At 39.9% G+C, this 17,632-nt stretch overlaps 1 protein-coding gene across 1 annotated transcript in view; it reads right to left on the minus strand.

Moving 5' to 3' along the window:
* Positions 1–5,796: 5,796 nt before the first annotated feature.
* The window catches only part of LETM1 (leucine zipper and EF-hand containing transmembrane protein 1), a 29,074-nt gene continuing 17,238 nt past the window's right edge, over positions 5,797–17,632 (minus strand). Inside the window, exons 8-14 of the mRNA XM_054295286.1 lie at positions 16,547–16,678; positions 15,763–15,933; positions 14,983–15,138; positions 14,095–14,229; positions 13,340–13,527; positions 11,336–11,474; positions 5,797–10,038 (exon numbers count right to left, since the gene is read on the minus strand). Of these exons, the coding sequence (XP_054151261.1) occupies positions 9,889–10,038; positions 11,336–11,474; positions 13,340–13,527; positions 14,095–14,229; positions 14,983–15,138; positions 15,763–15,933; positions 16,547–16,678 (1,071 nt within the window). The 3' untranslated portion in view covers positions 5,797–9,888. The remainder of the gene's footprint in view (positions 10,039–11,335; positions 11,475–13,339; positions 13,528–14,094; positions 14,230–14,982; positions 15,139–15,762; positions 15,934–16,546; positions 16,679–17,632) is intronic.

Genomic DNA, 17,632 nt, shown 5'->3' on the forward strand with positions numbered 1-17,632 from the left:
AAGTGCCTCAAAGCTAAGAAAAGAGTGTGGACTTTCAGTTTTTGGTAACTAAGTGTTTATTGCACTGAGTATTTTATTTGTTAAGAGTTGAATCTGCCTTTGCACAGGAGTGCTCAGCAGCACCGCTGCTTTTACAGCAGTGGGAAGGTGCTGGGCTCTGTGGGGAGATGCAAATCCAGATGAACACTTGAATCCATCACAAATGGGATGGATACCTTCCTGGGGGTTTAGATGTCACCTCTCAAAGTGGAGTCACATCCACTGCTCTGCAGTAAGGGCACAAAAACTCCCCCAGGTACAACTGAGCCCCTTGCCCTCAGGACTGAAGAGTTAATAAGCAAATGCTACACACCACCAGCACAGAGGGAAGGGCTCTGGGGAGGGCAGGACACAGGTCACTGATGACAGAGTCAGGAAAGTTTTGGAAGAGCTGAGCAGCTCTGGTAATACAGCCCATAGCAGCCCCACAAAGAAAACATTGTCAGGGGCTTTTCCATCAACCAGCTGAGGCCAATATAGAAATATTGAATAAGAAACCAGTGTTAGACAAATTCACTGGAGACAGTTTGGCTTTTTGTTATTTGATTTTCCAAGGGTGGGGAGTTAATTTATTTTTCTATTTTTAAAGACTTTTTTCCCTCTGCAAGAAAACCTCCACAAACCACAGAGTGATAGCAACACATGAGCACTAGAGTTCACCAATGGTTTGTGGTGGATTTCCTTTCACCATCAGATTTTGAACTGAGATTGGAGAACTTAGAACTGGTGCTGTGTTTTAAAGAGGGATTAATTCTGAGAAGTCCAGTGTCTGATTATACCAGCTCATTTGACCAGATAGCAAAGATTTATTCTGGTTCACAAGAAAAGGTTAGCTTGTTGACAGAGAGATGAAACATGGGAAGAGGGAGTGTGGGGGCACCAAGCACTGAGGCAGAAACAGCCACACATCCCCTTGAGAAAACAGGATCCTCAGGGTGAGGAATGAAAGATTTGAGAAACAAGACTCTGCATTTACAGCCCAGAGGGCAAACCATGTGCTGGGCTGCGTCAGAAGTGGTGCAGCCAGCAGAGCAGGAGAGGTGGTTCTGCCCCTCTGCTCCTCTCTCATGAGCCCCACCTGCAGTGCTGTGCCCAGCCCCAGGGCCCTGGCCACAGGGCCTGGAGAGACAGGGATCTGTTGGAGTGGCAAACACAGGAGGCCACAGAGATGCTCCAAGGGCTGGAGTACCTCTGCTATGGAGACAGACTGGAGGGCTGGGGATGTTCAGCCTGGAAAAGAGAAGGCTCCAGGGAGACCTTGGAGCACCTTTCAGTACCCAAATGAAGCTTACAAGGAAGATTGGGACAGAATTTTCAGCAGGGCCTGCAGTGATGAGAGAAGGTGTAATAATTTTCAATTGAGAGTAGATTTCAATTTGATGTAAGGTAGGTTTTTAGCACTTGGTGCTGTGGTCTCATTGAGAAGGTGATGACTGGTTAAAGGTTGGACTTGATGGTCCTGTAAGTCTTTTCCAACATAAACGACTGTGATTCTGTGATACCAGGAGCGTGGTGAGGCACTGGAACAGGTTATCCAGGATGCCCCATCCCTGGAAGCGCTCAGGGCCAGGCTGGACGGGGCAGCCTGATGCAGTGACGGCGATCCCGCCCGTGCGGGGGAAAGGAACGAGGTGATCCTTCAAGGTTCCTTCCAGACGAACCATCCCGAGAGTGTGAGCAGAGCCCGTGAGTGTCGCACAGGCTCCTGGAGACGAAGGAGATGCGGGATCCGGGCAGGATCCGGGCGGGATTCGAACGGGATTCAACGGACGGGATTTGAGCGGGATCAGACGAGATGCGGGTGGGATCAGACGCGTGGGATCAGACGGGATCAGGGCTGGGATCCAGGAGGGATCCGGGCAGGATGCGGGCGGGATCCAGGCTGGATCAGACGCGCGGGATCCGGGTGGGATCAGATGGGATCCGGGCAGGGATCCGGGAAGGATCAGATGGGATCATTTGGGCGGGATCCGGGTGGGATCAGATGGGATCCGGGCAGGGATCCGGGAAGGATCAGATGGGATCATTTGGGCGGGATCCGGGTGGGATCAGACGAGATCAGGGCAGGGGTCCGGGTGGGATCACACGAGATGAAGGCAGGGACCCGAGTGAGATCAGATGGGATGCAGACGGGATGAAAGCAGGGTCCTGGGTGGGATCAGACGGGATCAGGGCAGGGACCTGTGTGGGATCAGACGGGATGAGACGGGATCAGATGGGATGCGAGCGGGATCCGGGTGGGATCAGATGGGATTCGGGTAGGATCAGACGGGATCAGGGCAGGGACCCGGCTGGGATCAGACGGGATCAGGGCAGGGACCCGGCTGGGATCAGACGGGATCCGTGTGGGATCAGACGGGATCCGTGTGGGATCAGACGGCGGGATCCGCGCGGGGCGCTGCCGGCGGGCGGGCGGCCGGCGGGCGCCCCCCAGCGGCCCGGCCCGGCGGTGCCGGTGCGCGGCTGGGTCCCGGCGGGATGATGCTCCCTGGTCCCGGGGCTGGGACACGCCAATTTATTCTCTCTCTGCTCTCCTGAAAATCCCATTGGTCCTGTCTGCTTCACCCGCCACCGGGCATCGTGTATTCAAAGCTGAAATGAGGTTTCAAAGCCTTTCCCTCGCTTTCTCAAGCGTCCAGGTACCAGCAACAGCTTCAGGGAGAGTATCATGCCTGATGGTACACATATAAGTACATCAATGATTTTCTATTTCTCTATATCTTATATTTATACTATATTTCTCTTGATTGAGGGTGTGTTTATATCCACAAAAGTAAGACAAATTAATATTATAACCTCCCACTCACTCCAAAGAAAATTACACAGAAGAATGAGTAACAAAAATGCTACAATCAGCTCTCCCTGCATATTTCCATTCACTGTTACAAATCTTCCTTGAGCCTGGCTAGGTGAGCTGTTTTCCACACCAGGTTTCTCTTGAGCACAAAGCTACAAATTATGCACCAAAAGGCACGGAAAAGGTACAAATAAGGGATTTTCTGTTAGTGCTTTCTCCCCTGTCATTACTTGAAAAGGGCTTTTGGGTTGCCACCAGTCAATCCTTGAATTTGAAAGTCCAAAACCTAGATAGCCAAAAGGGTCTCACTTTCAGAATACAAAGGATATTCTGGGAAGAAGATCATAAGTGGCTTAGGTAAAATTCAAATTAAATCACACTTAGGGATGGCAGTGTTAGTTTAATCACAGAATTTGATGGTTGCAGAAGGTAGGTCTAAAAACAGCCATGTGCATGGCTTCCTCTCAGTGTCACTCTTGATCTTGAAGACTCATCCTAGGAACATATTTCCCACTATAGTGCTGTGGCTTATGCATCTCCTGATGATAAGAGCATGCAGGATTGGAAGGGAGGGATAAAAGCATCCTGCTCTTAGGAGCAGAGACTGCACAGGGCCCACAATGAGCTGGGGCAGTCATGACTGAGGAAGGTGAGAGCAGAGCTTGATGAAGGATGCTGGTTACTGGAGTTTGCACAGACCAAGCACTGAACACCACCCAGTTCATTGGAAACATTAATATTTTAACTCCATTTCTACCAGGGCAAAGCCAGGTTCTGAGGAACTGATGTGCAACAGGGACTCCATTTATCTTTTCTAATTGGTCCTGCATGTTAAAGTAAAGGATAGAGAAAAGGAAAAGGTTGGGAGATGGAAAGGATGGAGAATAAACACCTGCTGATTTGCTCACTACTTTGGGATTACATCTGTGGAAGAAAACACTTTTACAAGTCTTGAGTAGGCTGCTAAGATCCCTGGTTTTCTTCACAACAGGTTGTTACTTGTCATCTTTAGTAAGGTTATTAAGATAATAACCTTTTTTTTCTTTTTTTTCTTTTTTTTTTGTAATTATTTTTTTTGTTGTTCATCTCCCAGTTGCTCTTCAGCTCCTTGCTGAAACTCTCCTTGCAACAGAGTCTGAAAATCTTGCTTAATCAAGGACCTGAAAATGCAGTTAGAAAACACTATGCAAAAGCTTGGATGGCTTTTGGGCTGGAGCTAAGACAAAAGGAGGGATGGAGAATCCAACATGCACGGGAGAGCTGACATCTCAAATTGCTGGCTGCAGCACTCCCTGAGCCATAAATCAGGCTGTTCATGAAGGGGCTGCTCTGCCAATATACATTGAGAGAAATACTAGATGGAAAGCAGCAAATCTGCATTAGATCCATCTCTAGCATAGCAGAAATCCTTTACACCACTTAGATGAGAGAAACTGATGTTTGCAAACCACAGAAGGTTTGGCAAGGGTAAAATTGTACATGCTAACGAGCCCCCAAAGAATTTTGACCTGTGAAGGATATTTAACTACAGAGAAAGATTTATATCCAATAATACAGAAAAGTGGAAGTGAACACAGGGTTTGGGGAAACTAGAAACATATTACAAACATCCTCCTGCTCACATCAGCATTGAGAAATAATTCAAGAAAATACCAAATATATAAGCAGTGAGAAAAGTGAGAATCCTTAGCCAGAGAAACTCTCTGGTATGATCTGTCACTGTCTGCATTTGGTATTTAAAATCCTTATTGCTACAAAATGCTGTACTAGGTCCTGACACAGACTCTGCTCTGGAGAACTTGTCTGCCCAGTCACTGTCAAGGAGGTTTTATGTTACAGTGGCACAAGAACCAAGTGATGGATTATTGATAGACTGGGCATTAACTGAACACAGATTTCTCAAGCCTCAGGTGGATGAAACAACCACAAGGCCATCAATCTCTCACCACCACTATGCAGATGTGTTCATCCTCTAAATGACATTTCACCAAAATAGTTTGCAATAAAGCTTCCCCATTAATCCTTTTCAGACCACAATGTCCTGAATTCAGAGGTTTTCCAACCAGTTTTCTGCCTGCCTGCAAGACCAGCCTGATGCAAAAGAAGATTCCATCCAGTGAAGTCACAGCAATCTGTTCATTAGCTGCTATAGAGCAGGCAGTTGCCATTCCCTCTGTGCATATTTGCAGGCAATGCACAAATCCATGTCTGTAATTGACTGAGCCTGGCTGAGCTGGAGTTCATTTCCCCTCAGCAGCCCTTGCCCTGGGAGCTGGAAAGGTGTTGATAACACCCCCATGTTTTGGCTGCTGCTGAGCAGGGCTGGCACAGCACCAGCGCTGCCTCAACATTCCCCCCATCAGTGGGCGGGGAGTGGGCAAGGTCCTGAGAGGGAACACAACTTAATTTACCAAAGGTATATTCTAGAGCCTGTGATGTCAGCTCAGATATAATGCCAAGGAAAGGAGGAGGGAGGAAGGACATTTATTATTTACAAAGTTTGCCTTCCAGAGCAACTTCCTTACCTGCTGAAGCCCTGCTTCCCAGGAAGTGGCTGAACATCACCTGATGGTGGGGAGAACACATTTTTTTTTCCTCTTTGCTTGCGCATGCACAAACTCTTGCTATTGCCTTAGTAAACTGCCTTATCTCAATCTACAAGCTTTCCCCCTTAAATTTTAACAGTTACACACCATTGTTATAAAAGTGTCATAAAGATTCATTAAATAGTGTAATAACCAATACATCTCAGCAAAGAGAACAGTGAATCCAGAAATCAACCTCTTTCTTGGGAGTTCAGTAAATATGATCAAGGACACTTGCCAATGTCCACATTTAATTCACAAACTCGAACCCCAATTCCTCTGCTAGCCAGTTTGACCATTGCACACCACACCTATTCACCCCAATTAAAGGGTCATTAAAGGAAATTCTTAAAGCAAAAGCTTAAAAGGAACAAGTTCTGCCACTTTTAAAGCTTTTTATTAGGTATTTGGCTTTAAGCAGAAGAAGGAAAAATTTGCAACACAACCTTGCTTGTTATTATTTTAAAAGCATGTCAAGGCAGAGGGTTATCTTCAGCCACCTGTTGAAACACTTGACACTAGAGAGCAGATTCAGCATTTGCATGTTCCCAAATCCTGGTTTAAAGCAGACAGGAGATTACTTTCATAGACACAGCTCATCAGCATCCAGCCCTGTGCCTGACATCTCATCTGAAGAGCAATACTTCAACACTAAACAATCAAAACCAACAAAAAAATAATGGAGAGATTAGGTTTCAAAATGATACTTTTATTGTAACTAAACAAAGGACACAAGCTCCAATTAAAATAAAAAATTTGTACTGAGTTATGGCAAACACAGGACCAGTATGCTCAGAGCACAGACAAATGATTTTCAACTTAAATTTGTAACACAGGCAGAAATTCATCAACTGAAAAGCAAAATTTGGAATACATATGAAGAACAGAAAATGGGATTATTCTTTCAATTAAGTACACCCAATTATTTGATATTAACAATTTAAAAGTATTTAAATACATGCTGAAGTAGCTAAAGTTAAAATTATTAGCAAGGTATACAGATATAAAGTTACAAGAAGTATTTTGGAGTTGTATAAAAGATGTAACTTTTTCCCCCTGGACAAAGCCTATGTTAGTGTAAGGTACAATCCTAGCAAGAGATATTCTCTACCTGCATGCAGTCCTGCTGACAAACTGACAGAACCGGCCTCCTGGCACTTAACCTGCAGGCAGATTGACTCTCACAGTAGGTAGTCAGGGATGAAAATCTCTGTGAAAACCATCTTTTGGGCTAAGATGAAAAAGAAACAAGTTTTTCAATAAAATAGCTCCTATAACTCACTTGTTTTGAAAGGGGGAAAGAAATCACATCCTACTCCACTTCTCTTTCCTGTTCCTAAATGGATTTTTTAAAAAGCTTTTTGCATGTTTTATTTTCCCCCTGAATAGTTTATAGTCAAAATTTATTTGAATCTGCAACAACCCCATCAATGGTCTTACCAATCACCTAAGTCTGAGCTCAGAGGCTTTGCCTGTGTAAGTCACAAAGTCATCGAAATCTCACATATCCTTTAAATTATTTAAAGAAATATTTACATCTCCTGATTAAATATTCACTCAGGAATAAGCTATGACCAGTTAATGTACACTTGTACACTCATCCTTTCTCTGAATGTGCTGCAGCTCCTGGTTTTTGGTCAACACCAAAGGCAACCAAGCACATTAGCTGGAGCTACTCCACTCTGCTGCAGTTACCTGTATCACCAGTACAGAGCTGCTTCGGAGGTTCAAAGTTGGGGTAAAGTGGATCACCAAGGGCTTCCCTAATCTTTTAAAGCTTGCAGAACACATGTTGTTCAAGTCCAGCTGTCATGGGTTTGCCTGCTTTCAACAGAAGGAAGGTATTCCCCATGAAAGTCCTTCCTGTGGTTGGTGTGCACATCCTGTCATCGCTTCAGGTCACAGCACAAAGCTGCCATTTCTGACTGGCATTTAAAAGAATTTTATGTAATCTGTAAAGATTTCACAATATGGCAAATTTCATGCAAGTCCAAATGTATTCCAATTACTTTAATCATAATATTCTTCATAAAATAAAAAAAAAAAATCAGCTATTTTTGGCTCCCTTCTTATTTAATCCACAGAAAATTTAAGTGAACAGTAAACATAGAACTGCAGCAAAGTGTTTTAAACTCCCAAATACTGCAATCAGTCAATTTACTTTCAGGACAGTTAAAGCTCTGTAAAACTTTAATCAATAAATATTTAAAAACAGCTTTTTCTGCTACTTCCCCTGGTTTAAATCTGCATGCATTCAAGTGAATACAATTCTTAGGTTTTTGATATTCCATGAAAGGTAGCAGGTAATTTTAGAGTATCTTTACCACGTTTCAGGAATGTCAAGTAATATTCTTATACATTGTTTTAAAATTGAAAATATGCCACTGTAAAAACTGAGCGAACTTCAAAGCCCATAAATTCTAGCTGTAAATTATAAAATGGAAAATTAGTTTCTAGATTGTATTTTTGTGAAATCAGTTTTATTCTTGAATTTTCATCTAACACAAGCATTGGCCTAAAAAAAAAAAAAGCACATAGTGAAGTCAGATCTTCAAAAATCTACAAAGTGACTTCCTTGCTGAAATCTCCAAGGTAATCTTGATTTATGAGGAAGAGAACAGCCCCCTTGTTCTGGGATACATGAACTATAAAGATTGTACTGATTTGAAATTTCAGCTTCACCACAGCAATTTCACACTTCAAATACAATTACAGTAATTCTCAGGAGGATCTTGCTGTAAGCAGCTTTCTTTGCAAACTGTACAGAATATGAACTCAATAGTTGAACTAGACACTGACTTTTTCTAGAACTGTACATCTCACTGTACATATTGCTTTGGAAACAACTAAATACAATGGTCCATATCATGCAAGCCATGAGACTGTCAAAACTTCTTTTGTTCCACTGACTTCAAATAAGTTTGTACAAATAATTTAGCCAATCTAGATAAATACTGCACATGGAATTATGCTGAAATATGCTTGGGAGTTGGTATTTTCTACAAAAATATGCTACTATGACTAAAAGCATTAAGTACTAACTGCCCACCTCAATATCATCACATACAGTGCCATTGTCAGATGTGCTCTCAATAATGTACACAAAATCAAGAATGGTTGTACATTTTATAATACTGGGTGCAGAATAAAAACAGAATAAAACCCCCAAACCACAACCCTGCTGGTTCAAGCCACACTACATGTATTTCATAACATATTTTAAGAAAAGTGTAAAATTTAGGCTACCATGAATTATGGAGCATCCCAGAGTTAGTATTTTAGTTTTAAAACTTTAAAATTTACTGCTAAGAAGAAATATTAATGAGAAAATCTTGACCTACTGCCAGTATGTAGTCACACATTTAAAGACAATGACTATAAACCAAGGATGTAATCAAAGCACTGGCAATACCAGAAATGACTTGTTGACTGCACAGTAAACAAAGCCATGAGATGAACATATTTATGTACTCTGACTACACTTTGTTAATGACTTTATACCTGAGATGAAAATTGAGAGGTAAGAAAACTAGTTATGGTGTAAATAATTATCAGATGAAAAACAAGCACACAAAGATAGCTACATTTTTTAAAATATATGCAAAAAGATCACAACTGACATTTTCCCCCTTTTGATTATTTTCATCCTGCTATTCAGACAAACACTTTAACTCAGTTTACATGTGACAGATTGTGTTCTGAAATTATTTTAAAGGCTCCTGTGATTCCAATGCTTTAATAGTTAATGGAATTTTGAGTAGAAGCAACATACTCTACTCTCTAGTCCTATGAAATTTAAGGCACCCATAAGTAGCAAACTTCATGCCAAGTTTCCATTCCAGGGAAAAATAAATCTGATTTTTCCCCTCAACAGAAAATAAAAATAACCATGAATTCATAAAAGTGATCATAATGCCACATTCTCTGTCAGTGAGGCAACAGCTTAGTGATATTTAGCTTAAAAACCCCTAAATCTACAAAGCTACTACTGAAGCCACAGAATCTTCACCAGCAGATTAGAAAATGTGTAATATTGTGATGGAACAGAAAGGTTGTATTAAATTTTGAAAAAGCTAAAAGGTAGAAGCAGAGCAAGGTTGGGCCCCATGTAATGATGGAAGAAAATAAATGGGAAACATTTCTTCATGATAGATACACTGAATTTATACAGCAAACTTCCAAGTTTAATGGATCACTGTACCACAACGAGTGCAAATACATGTTTTTGTGGGCAGGAGCACTGCTACAGAAGCCTATTCTGTTTTCATCAGTATGGAATGACACTAAATCACTTCTTGACGAACGGAAATTTCATTCCATATGTCAGAAAACTTATCTACGATTTATTACCAGAATCAGCTCAAAACACTTCCCATAATCACAAAGCTCAAGTAATATGTAGCCATTAGACACAGAAAGATATACAAGATTTTGGTTATAACTGCGATTAGCTTCAGATTCTGAAGCTTAATTCTTTGCTTCCGCAGCTTCCTTATCATGCTTTTCCTTTGCTTTCTCTTTCTCCTCCAGTTTTTCTTCTTTTTGAAGCAGTGACATAATCTCAGCAACTTGGCTGGTGCCAATATCAATATCTTCTTTGTCAATCAATTCTACAACCTACACAAACACAAAATGAAATTGAGCGCACATTTAGGTTTTACGTGATGGAGGCATTTTCCTACAATAAATTTTGTTAAGACAACAAAAGTATTGAGTTCTCTTGTTCAAGAAAAACAGCATTTTCTTTCTTACATGGAAGACAAATTCAAACCACAACCAGTACCTCAAACACATCCAGAGTACTAAAAAAAAAGCTAAAATGTAAACTAAAAGACTTAGAACTATTGGCCTTTGTATGTGGAGTACACAAAGACATTTTAAAGCATTAGTAAAACACACCCATTTATTTTATCTGTTTCAGTGGAAAGCTGAGATTCAGTACGTGTTGAAAAAGTATTTAAGACAGTAATTTATAGGCTTAATTTTATTTTATTTAAGAATACCTACTCTATCAGACAGGCACAAATTTAGAAAAACTTAAAAGTAGAGGGGGTGGGCCTTTCAGAAAGCAAACGAAAAAATAATCTAGTAAATGATTCCAAATTCCTTGAAATAGTTTTTTGTACAAATGTATTCTTGGCATATCTCCTCAAGTTCCTAGACTTATTGTGCAACATATGCAGAATTTACAAGTACATTTTATCTGTGTTGCTAAATGTGCAACGGCAGTTTAGAGCAACAGGGAAGATAATCACCACTGGGGCAGCAGAGAGGAAAAATGTGTTTCAAAAGGCTGATACTGTATTTTCTAGCTGGTCATAGTTTAAATGCTATTTCTGTATCCAGTAGCAGAATGACTTGAGGGAAGTAAGTTTCAGGACAAATCTAAATTTACCAAGTGAAAAAGAAACAAGAAAATGAAGGTGAAAGGGTGAGAAAACCTGAGAATGTTCAGCAAAATGAGAGAACAGGACAAATCACGCAACAAACACAACTTGTCTTTCAAGCACAGGAAATACAGATCTCAATGAAATATCTGAAATAGTACAAATAGGCAAGCAAAGCTACTATTTTGTATTGATATGAAATATATCTATGGATGTTACGTCAAGACTTTCCCTAACAGTGGTAGTTCTACTCCTTCTCATTTGTAAGTAATAAGAAAATTACCATATTTTGAACTTGACAGAGACATACAGAAAAACCTACAGCTTTAAAGGTTATGTGGTAACGGACAAGGATTTCCCCCCCACCAAAAGATGCTGTTATATAAGATCTACTTACAATACATGCCAAAAACCTCACTGGCATCAAGTAAAGACCCTTGCAAAAGACTGCACTATGAATTTATGCCCAAACAGGTGCAATGTTTGAAGGATGGTTAGCCTTGTTTTCTTTAAGTCCACAAACTTACCTTAACAACATTATCTATATCAATTTGGCCATCCTTGTTTTCATCTAGTGCCTCTGCAATCCTTGTTAGCTTCTCCTCTGGAATCTTCTGAATTTGTTTCATTGCATTAATTAGCTCAGTAATGCTGATGAGATTCTTCCTGAAGAGAAAGCACAAACTCTTCATGACAAGCAGTTACTCCAAAGGAAAAAGGTTGATAAAAGGCAGTACTGGAAGCTACTACACTGCAGGATGCTTGTAAAATTATTAATTAATTATTTATAATCCTGAACAGAATGCAAAAAACCAAAAAAGGAGTTACTGATCAGAAAGCAGATTTTTATCTTATAATCAAATCTCATGTTTTTAGTTTCCACATGTTTTACTAAACAAACATAAGTACCCAGAAGCATCTGAAATAAAGTTTTCTGTGCTTCCCAGACTATGTATCTAATGCCCTTTGTCCCTTCACTCCCCATTTACCAAAGATATAGTGCCATGTTTCTGGCATTCTTTTACATATAGGGGCTGGCTGACAGAAAATCAATGAGTCACAGGAAAACAAAAGCTGAGAACTAATTACTTGAGCAATTGAGCTGTTTTGTTAAATCAGCTTCACTTGCTCCTGTCAAGGACCAGACTCTGGGGAAGGAAGGACTAGCAGGTTTCAGATGTTACTCTCTTCTCACTGATCTCATGATTTCTGCATGTATTTTGCTGGTTTGAAGAAACATCTTCCAGCACAGATCCAGCTGAAATGCAGGAGACAGTGAAGCCAATAAATACTAAACAGAGGGGTTTTATCAGTGTAGTCCCAGCTCTTCTGGGCACAGACAGACTTTTATGCAAGGAGCATTTCTCATGCTGCTGCTCAATGTCCTGGACATGGCTTGATAAGGACTGCCCCATCCTGAAAGTTAAGAGACAAGCCTTTGACAACTAAGCAATATTTAAACTAGTAATTTTCAATCAGCCACAATCACCTACAAAATTAGCCAGAAAACCAGCCATTACAAAGTATAATTACATTCAGTACAAGCAGATTCTGCATTGTATTGTTAGTTTACAAATTCAGATGGTTTTGATCAATGACTTCTCTGTAGCACCATTCATATGGCTGCCTTATTACACAAAATCTGCAACAAATGACCGTTTGCCCTGGGGACTGGAAAACACAGAGCTCAGAAGCAACAAAAGCAGAGTCCCTATTTCAGTTTAGCTATGCTCTTTGGGAGCTGCCATACTCTCTTAGTGAATCACACACAATGGTGCAAGCATAAACCAGATTAATACAGCATTCATGATTACAAACCATGAGAGTTTGTATCACAGTTTCCAAGTATTTCAGAGTGTGTAACAAGCAGTGTATGACCATTTAACATAGGATTGCCTGATTATCTCCAATAATATTAAGATCTGGATAAGTGTTGATAAATGAATTTTGTAATGAAACTATCAGGAAAGATCTTTCACTGAAAATCTGTGTATTAAAAAAATTAAAATGAAGTAAATCTTTAGGAAAGGGAGTGTGTAAAATGATCTCACTTCCATTAGATGCATTTCCCCACTTGTCTCAAGACACCATAGACCCTTGCAATTTTTTTTCCTCAAAAACACCTTTGTTACTAAATAATAACAAATACAAACTCTTGTGCACCTTTTCAGTCAATGGCACAGGGCAAAATTACTGTGTGAGGAGCCTGACTAAGGGGATGATTTCACCTGTAATCTTGTCAGTGCCAGAGGCATGGGCAAGATGGTAAGATTCTAATCAACACTGACTTTCAAAACATCCTCAGGATCTGGGGAATTTTACATCCTTTTTTTCTTTCATCAGTTCAACCATACTTAGCCTTAGAAGAGAGAAAATCTGCAGCACAATTTTGTTAATTTTATTTTTTAAAAATCAATTATCTCAATATTCTAAACAAGTTATTCACCAATTCTTTTCTAAACATACATCAGACAAAAGCAAGAGTGAAGGTGAACAATCAGAGACACATCCAGTAATCCCAGATCACTTACCCAGCAGGAGTATCCTCACCATCCAGCTTTTCATCTGCTGTCTTTTGACTTGTTTCTAATTCTACAATAATTTTGTCTATCTGACCAATCATTCGGTTCACTCTCTTTGTCAGTCTCTTGCTTGCCTTTGACTCTTCCACTGCCTGTTCCTCACCAGTTTTAGAAAGCTCCTTTATCTCTTGCAAGTCCTAGAAGAAATTGTCAAGAGAGAGAAAAGGTTTTGCTGGTGTGAATTTGCAACAGCAGACACTACTGACTTCAACCAGCATTTCAAGACAGGAGCCATTTGTAGATTAAATACAAGTTCTAGAGAGATATAAAACTAGATGGAATTAGAACAATAAATTTTAACACTGCTGCCTTTTTTATGCACCTCTTAAATGTTATTTTCCACACCTTTCATAAGACTGGTTAAGATTCATTTTACTTATCTTGGAAATTTCTGTAATACTGACATCTACACTTGCTAAGAAAGAACTGCAGCATGCAGCAGTCAGGCAGCTCCTGTTACCCCAGTCCCTGGGAGCAAGAGCAGGAGCAGGAATCTCATCTGCTGGAAACTGCTCTAGTGGTAACAATTAGGCTTTGAACATGTTACACAAATGAGGTTCTGCATTGTCACACACAAAGTTCATTCACTCAGCTTCCAACTTCAGACTAACAGACAACCAAGAAAGATAATCTTTAAATTTGTGGATCGCTTCTGCTAAAACTAAACATGAACAGAAAAAGAACTTCCATGCCCCATTCTTCACCTCATTATATTCCTGGATATCATCCTTCAGTTCCTCAAGCTCCTCCTTTTCTTTTGTTAGTGATTTTTTCTGTTCCTGTAGCTTGTTGCAAGCATCACTCAGCACATCAATCTCTTCCTTGGTGATTTCCTCACCCTGCAATAGAAAACATACACAAATTAGTGAAAGGTACATTTGTGATCTTCCTGCAAGATTTTCTAGCAGAAAAGAGAAAACACAAGATTGGTTTTTTTACATATTTGGAATCACTACTATCACATTTTGAGGCTAATACAAAGATTTTAAATGGTAAGGCAGTTAATTTGCTATGGTACTGTTTTTTGAAGTGCACCAGTATTAAGTTCAGCTAATGTGATTGATTATGTGAGTTTCTGAAATTCCATACCTGATCTAATTTAAGAATGTTTAACTTCATTCTTGGGCTAAGCAATTAAAACAACTGAGAAACAATTCACCATGTATGGGAAAAGATAAATTACACCAAAAAAAAGAGTAAAGTTTGGAAAGCTGAGAAAGTTTTCTACAGCTGAGAAAACTTTTCTATCTTCAATAACCTTTGTGAGAATGAGGATGAACATCCATAGTAAGTACACCTGTCTCTTGAAAAGTGCATAATAAAATATGCACAGACCCATTCCATCTACAGAGAGTGCAAATGCCCCCCCCCACAGGTATATTAATTTCAGTAATGCAGAGAGATACAGGAGATGTTTTGTGCCAACTTCAGCTTCTGCAGTGGTGAATTTTCAATCCACTAAGTAGTTGTTCATAACTGACAGAATGTGATGAGAGGGTTAAAAGTGAAGGGCAGACAAGCAATTTATCACAGTCCTCACACAAATGCTCTTTACATTCAAAAGTATGAAAATGTGTAGTTCTCCAGATTACCTTAATGCCTTCCAGCACTGGTGCTGTATCTATCAGGGCCTCTGAGTGCACTGCTGCACCTGCCCGTGCCAGTTCTGGTTCAGTATCCACCACCATCTGGCTTTTTTTAGCTTGCAGAGCAGTTGCTTCAAGACCTGCTGCTGGTTCCGCCGCTTTCTAAATTTAAAACACCTCATTAGGTTGCATTTAAAAAACCCAAAACATTAATTCTATTAGCTTCAGTAAAGAATGACTTGTCAAAATAGAAATAGTTGCCAAAGTAGAAACACACATTTTTATGAGAAGAGGTTAAAAAAACTGCAACATATTAAGTGGTTTCACATTAACATACCCACTTGTATTTCAAGAACTACTTCTGTGAGCTCCTGAGGCTTAATTCACTAATGAAGCAGGCCAGCAGCTTTTATAGTCAAATTCTATACAGTAACATTTTCAGGTTAATGACAAATAGAAAGAGCCAAAGATAAGAACATTTAAAATGTGGGGTGCAGAAAACTAAAAAAAAAACAACAAACAAAACCACTACCTTTGCTACAGAAAAAGAAGTCTTCTCTTACTGCTTTAATTAAAAAGAGAAATCAAAGATAAGTAAGACTGAGCCAATATTTTATAGTAAACTTCTGTATTGCAGTGAGTTTAAATATTCTCTCACATCTTCCACACATGGATTTAAAGTCCAGTTTCTTGCAGACAATACCCAGAGTAGAGGCAGTAACTCATAACATGCTAGTGTTCACATCACTTGACATTTACTCCTCAGTAGTTGTGAGCAGAACTTACCATGGCTGCAGCCTCAAGGGTTTCTTTGGCTTTCTCTGCAGCTTCAGACATTTTCTTTTCTTCATTTTCTTTTCTGATGGCTTCTTCTTCCTGAAGTGTTGCTTCCAGTCGTACTTTGTTATCTATTTTTTCACCTTCAACTTCTGCCACTTTCACTTGAGCCTCTTTGGCCTAAAAATAACAAAAGTAATAGAAGTGTGTACATACATACAGGTATGGCTGCATAATGTAGGTTTAGATATGCTGATTGAGATGGGTAGTAAAGGTATGCTAATGAATAAAGTCAAAGCCCCTAGATGTTACCCTATTTCTGCATTTCTCAGAAAAAGATGACTCTCTGTCTTGAGAAACTTTTCAGTTTTGGTGGAAACATGAACTTTTCGCCCTGAAATTATACATGTTCTTCATTCTCTTTCTCTCAAGACTACCAACAATCTACTCTGATAATTTCTCTCTCTGCATAACATCATGTATTTTTAAGTATTAATGTCTTTCTATGGCCTGAAGCATTCATTGGTTTTTTGTATGTGAAAGGTGTATTCTAAATCTGCTTATGCTATTACTGTCTGCTGTTATGTAATCCAATATTGCTCTGTGTTTGCTTTATCCTCATATCTCTCCACATACAACACAATTTCTGCCTTTGAAGGTCACACAAATAAACCTAGCTATGATTTAGTTTTTCAAGGAAAAGCAAGGAACTGAGAAGAACATCTACTTTTGGGGATGGGTTTTCAGTCATGACACTGAAAGTTAGTTACTCACTATGTCCATCAATACTTACAGCACTGTCTGGTAGTGTCTGAAGGGTTGTTTTGAGCTGATCAGCTGGAGAAAGGGTATCTGGAAGATACATGGCTCTGGATAAAATTAGCAAGGAAGTAGGAATTTCCTGATTCAGATGCAGATCTAACCACTGTAAGTGCAATATAAAAAACAAGTCTTTAATTTCAGGATGTTTTACTCTTTTTTACAAACAAAATCAAGCTAAAGTAAATACAATTTTTTTTACCACTACTTATCAGTCAATATCCTAACACAGGAACTACAAATTATAACCAGCAAAGAATTTCAGCCATTGCAGTGAAATATAGGAAGATGTATTTTGTTTGAAGAAGTATTTCAAGAAATATTGAATGAATATTTGAACAAGTGGTTTGTTTCACATGCATTTTAAAATCACAGAACCATTTGGGTTGGGCTAAAGATCATTCATCTAGTTCCAACTCCCTGCCATGGGCAGGGACACCTTCCACTAAACTGTTCCTCAGAGCTCCATTCAACCTGGCCTTCAACACCTCCAAGGATGGGGAGTCCACATCCCTGGGCAACCTGTGCCAGCATCTCACCACCCTCACAGAAAATAATTTCTTCCTCATATCTAATCTAAACCCACCCTCCTTCAGCTTAAGGCCATTCTCCTCTGTCCTATCAACTACTGTCCTTGTGAAAAGTCCCTCTCCAGCTTTCCTGTAGGCCCCCTTTAGCTACTGAAGGTGCTATAAGTGTCCCTGGAGTTTTCTCTTCTCCAGGGTGAACAACCCCACCTCCCTCAGTCAATCTTCATAACAGAGATGCTCCTGGCCCCTGTAATCAACTTAGTGGCCTCCTCTAGACATGTTCCAACAGACCTTCCTCTAAACCAGGCAACATCAAGAGACAACTGATCTACTAGGTGAAAACTTCCTTTGAGCAAGACAATAACTGACAAGACAAACTTTCAAAATTGCAAACATATTTCAGATATGTTAAATTTAAAGTATCTGTCTGCATCATCAAAACATCATGGTCAAAAGGCAGCAACCCACAGCTACCAGATACTTACAAAGTACATGTGACAAAAGCTTATTAAGGAGAAAGACTGTTTTAA

This window comes from Melozone crissalis, unplaced genomic scaffold (assembly GCF_028551555.1).
Source record: "Melozone crissalis strain CALT ecotype California unplaced genomic scaffold, PUWL_Pcris_2 ptg000006l_1, whole genome shotgun sequence".
Lineage (NCBI taxonomy): Eukaryota > Metazoa > Chordata > Aves > Passeriformes > Passerellidae > Melozone > Melozone crissalis.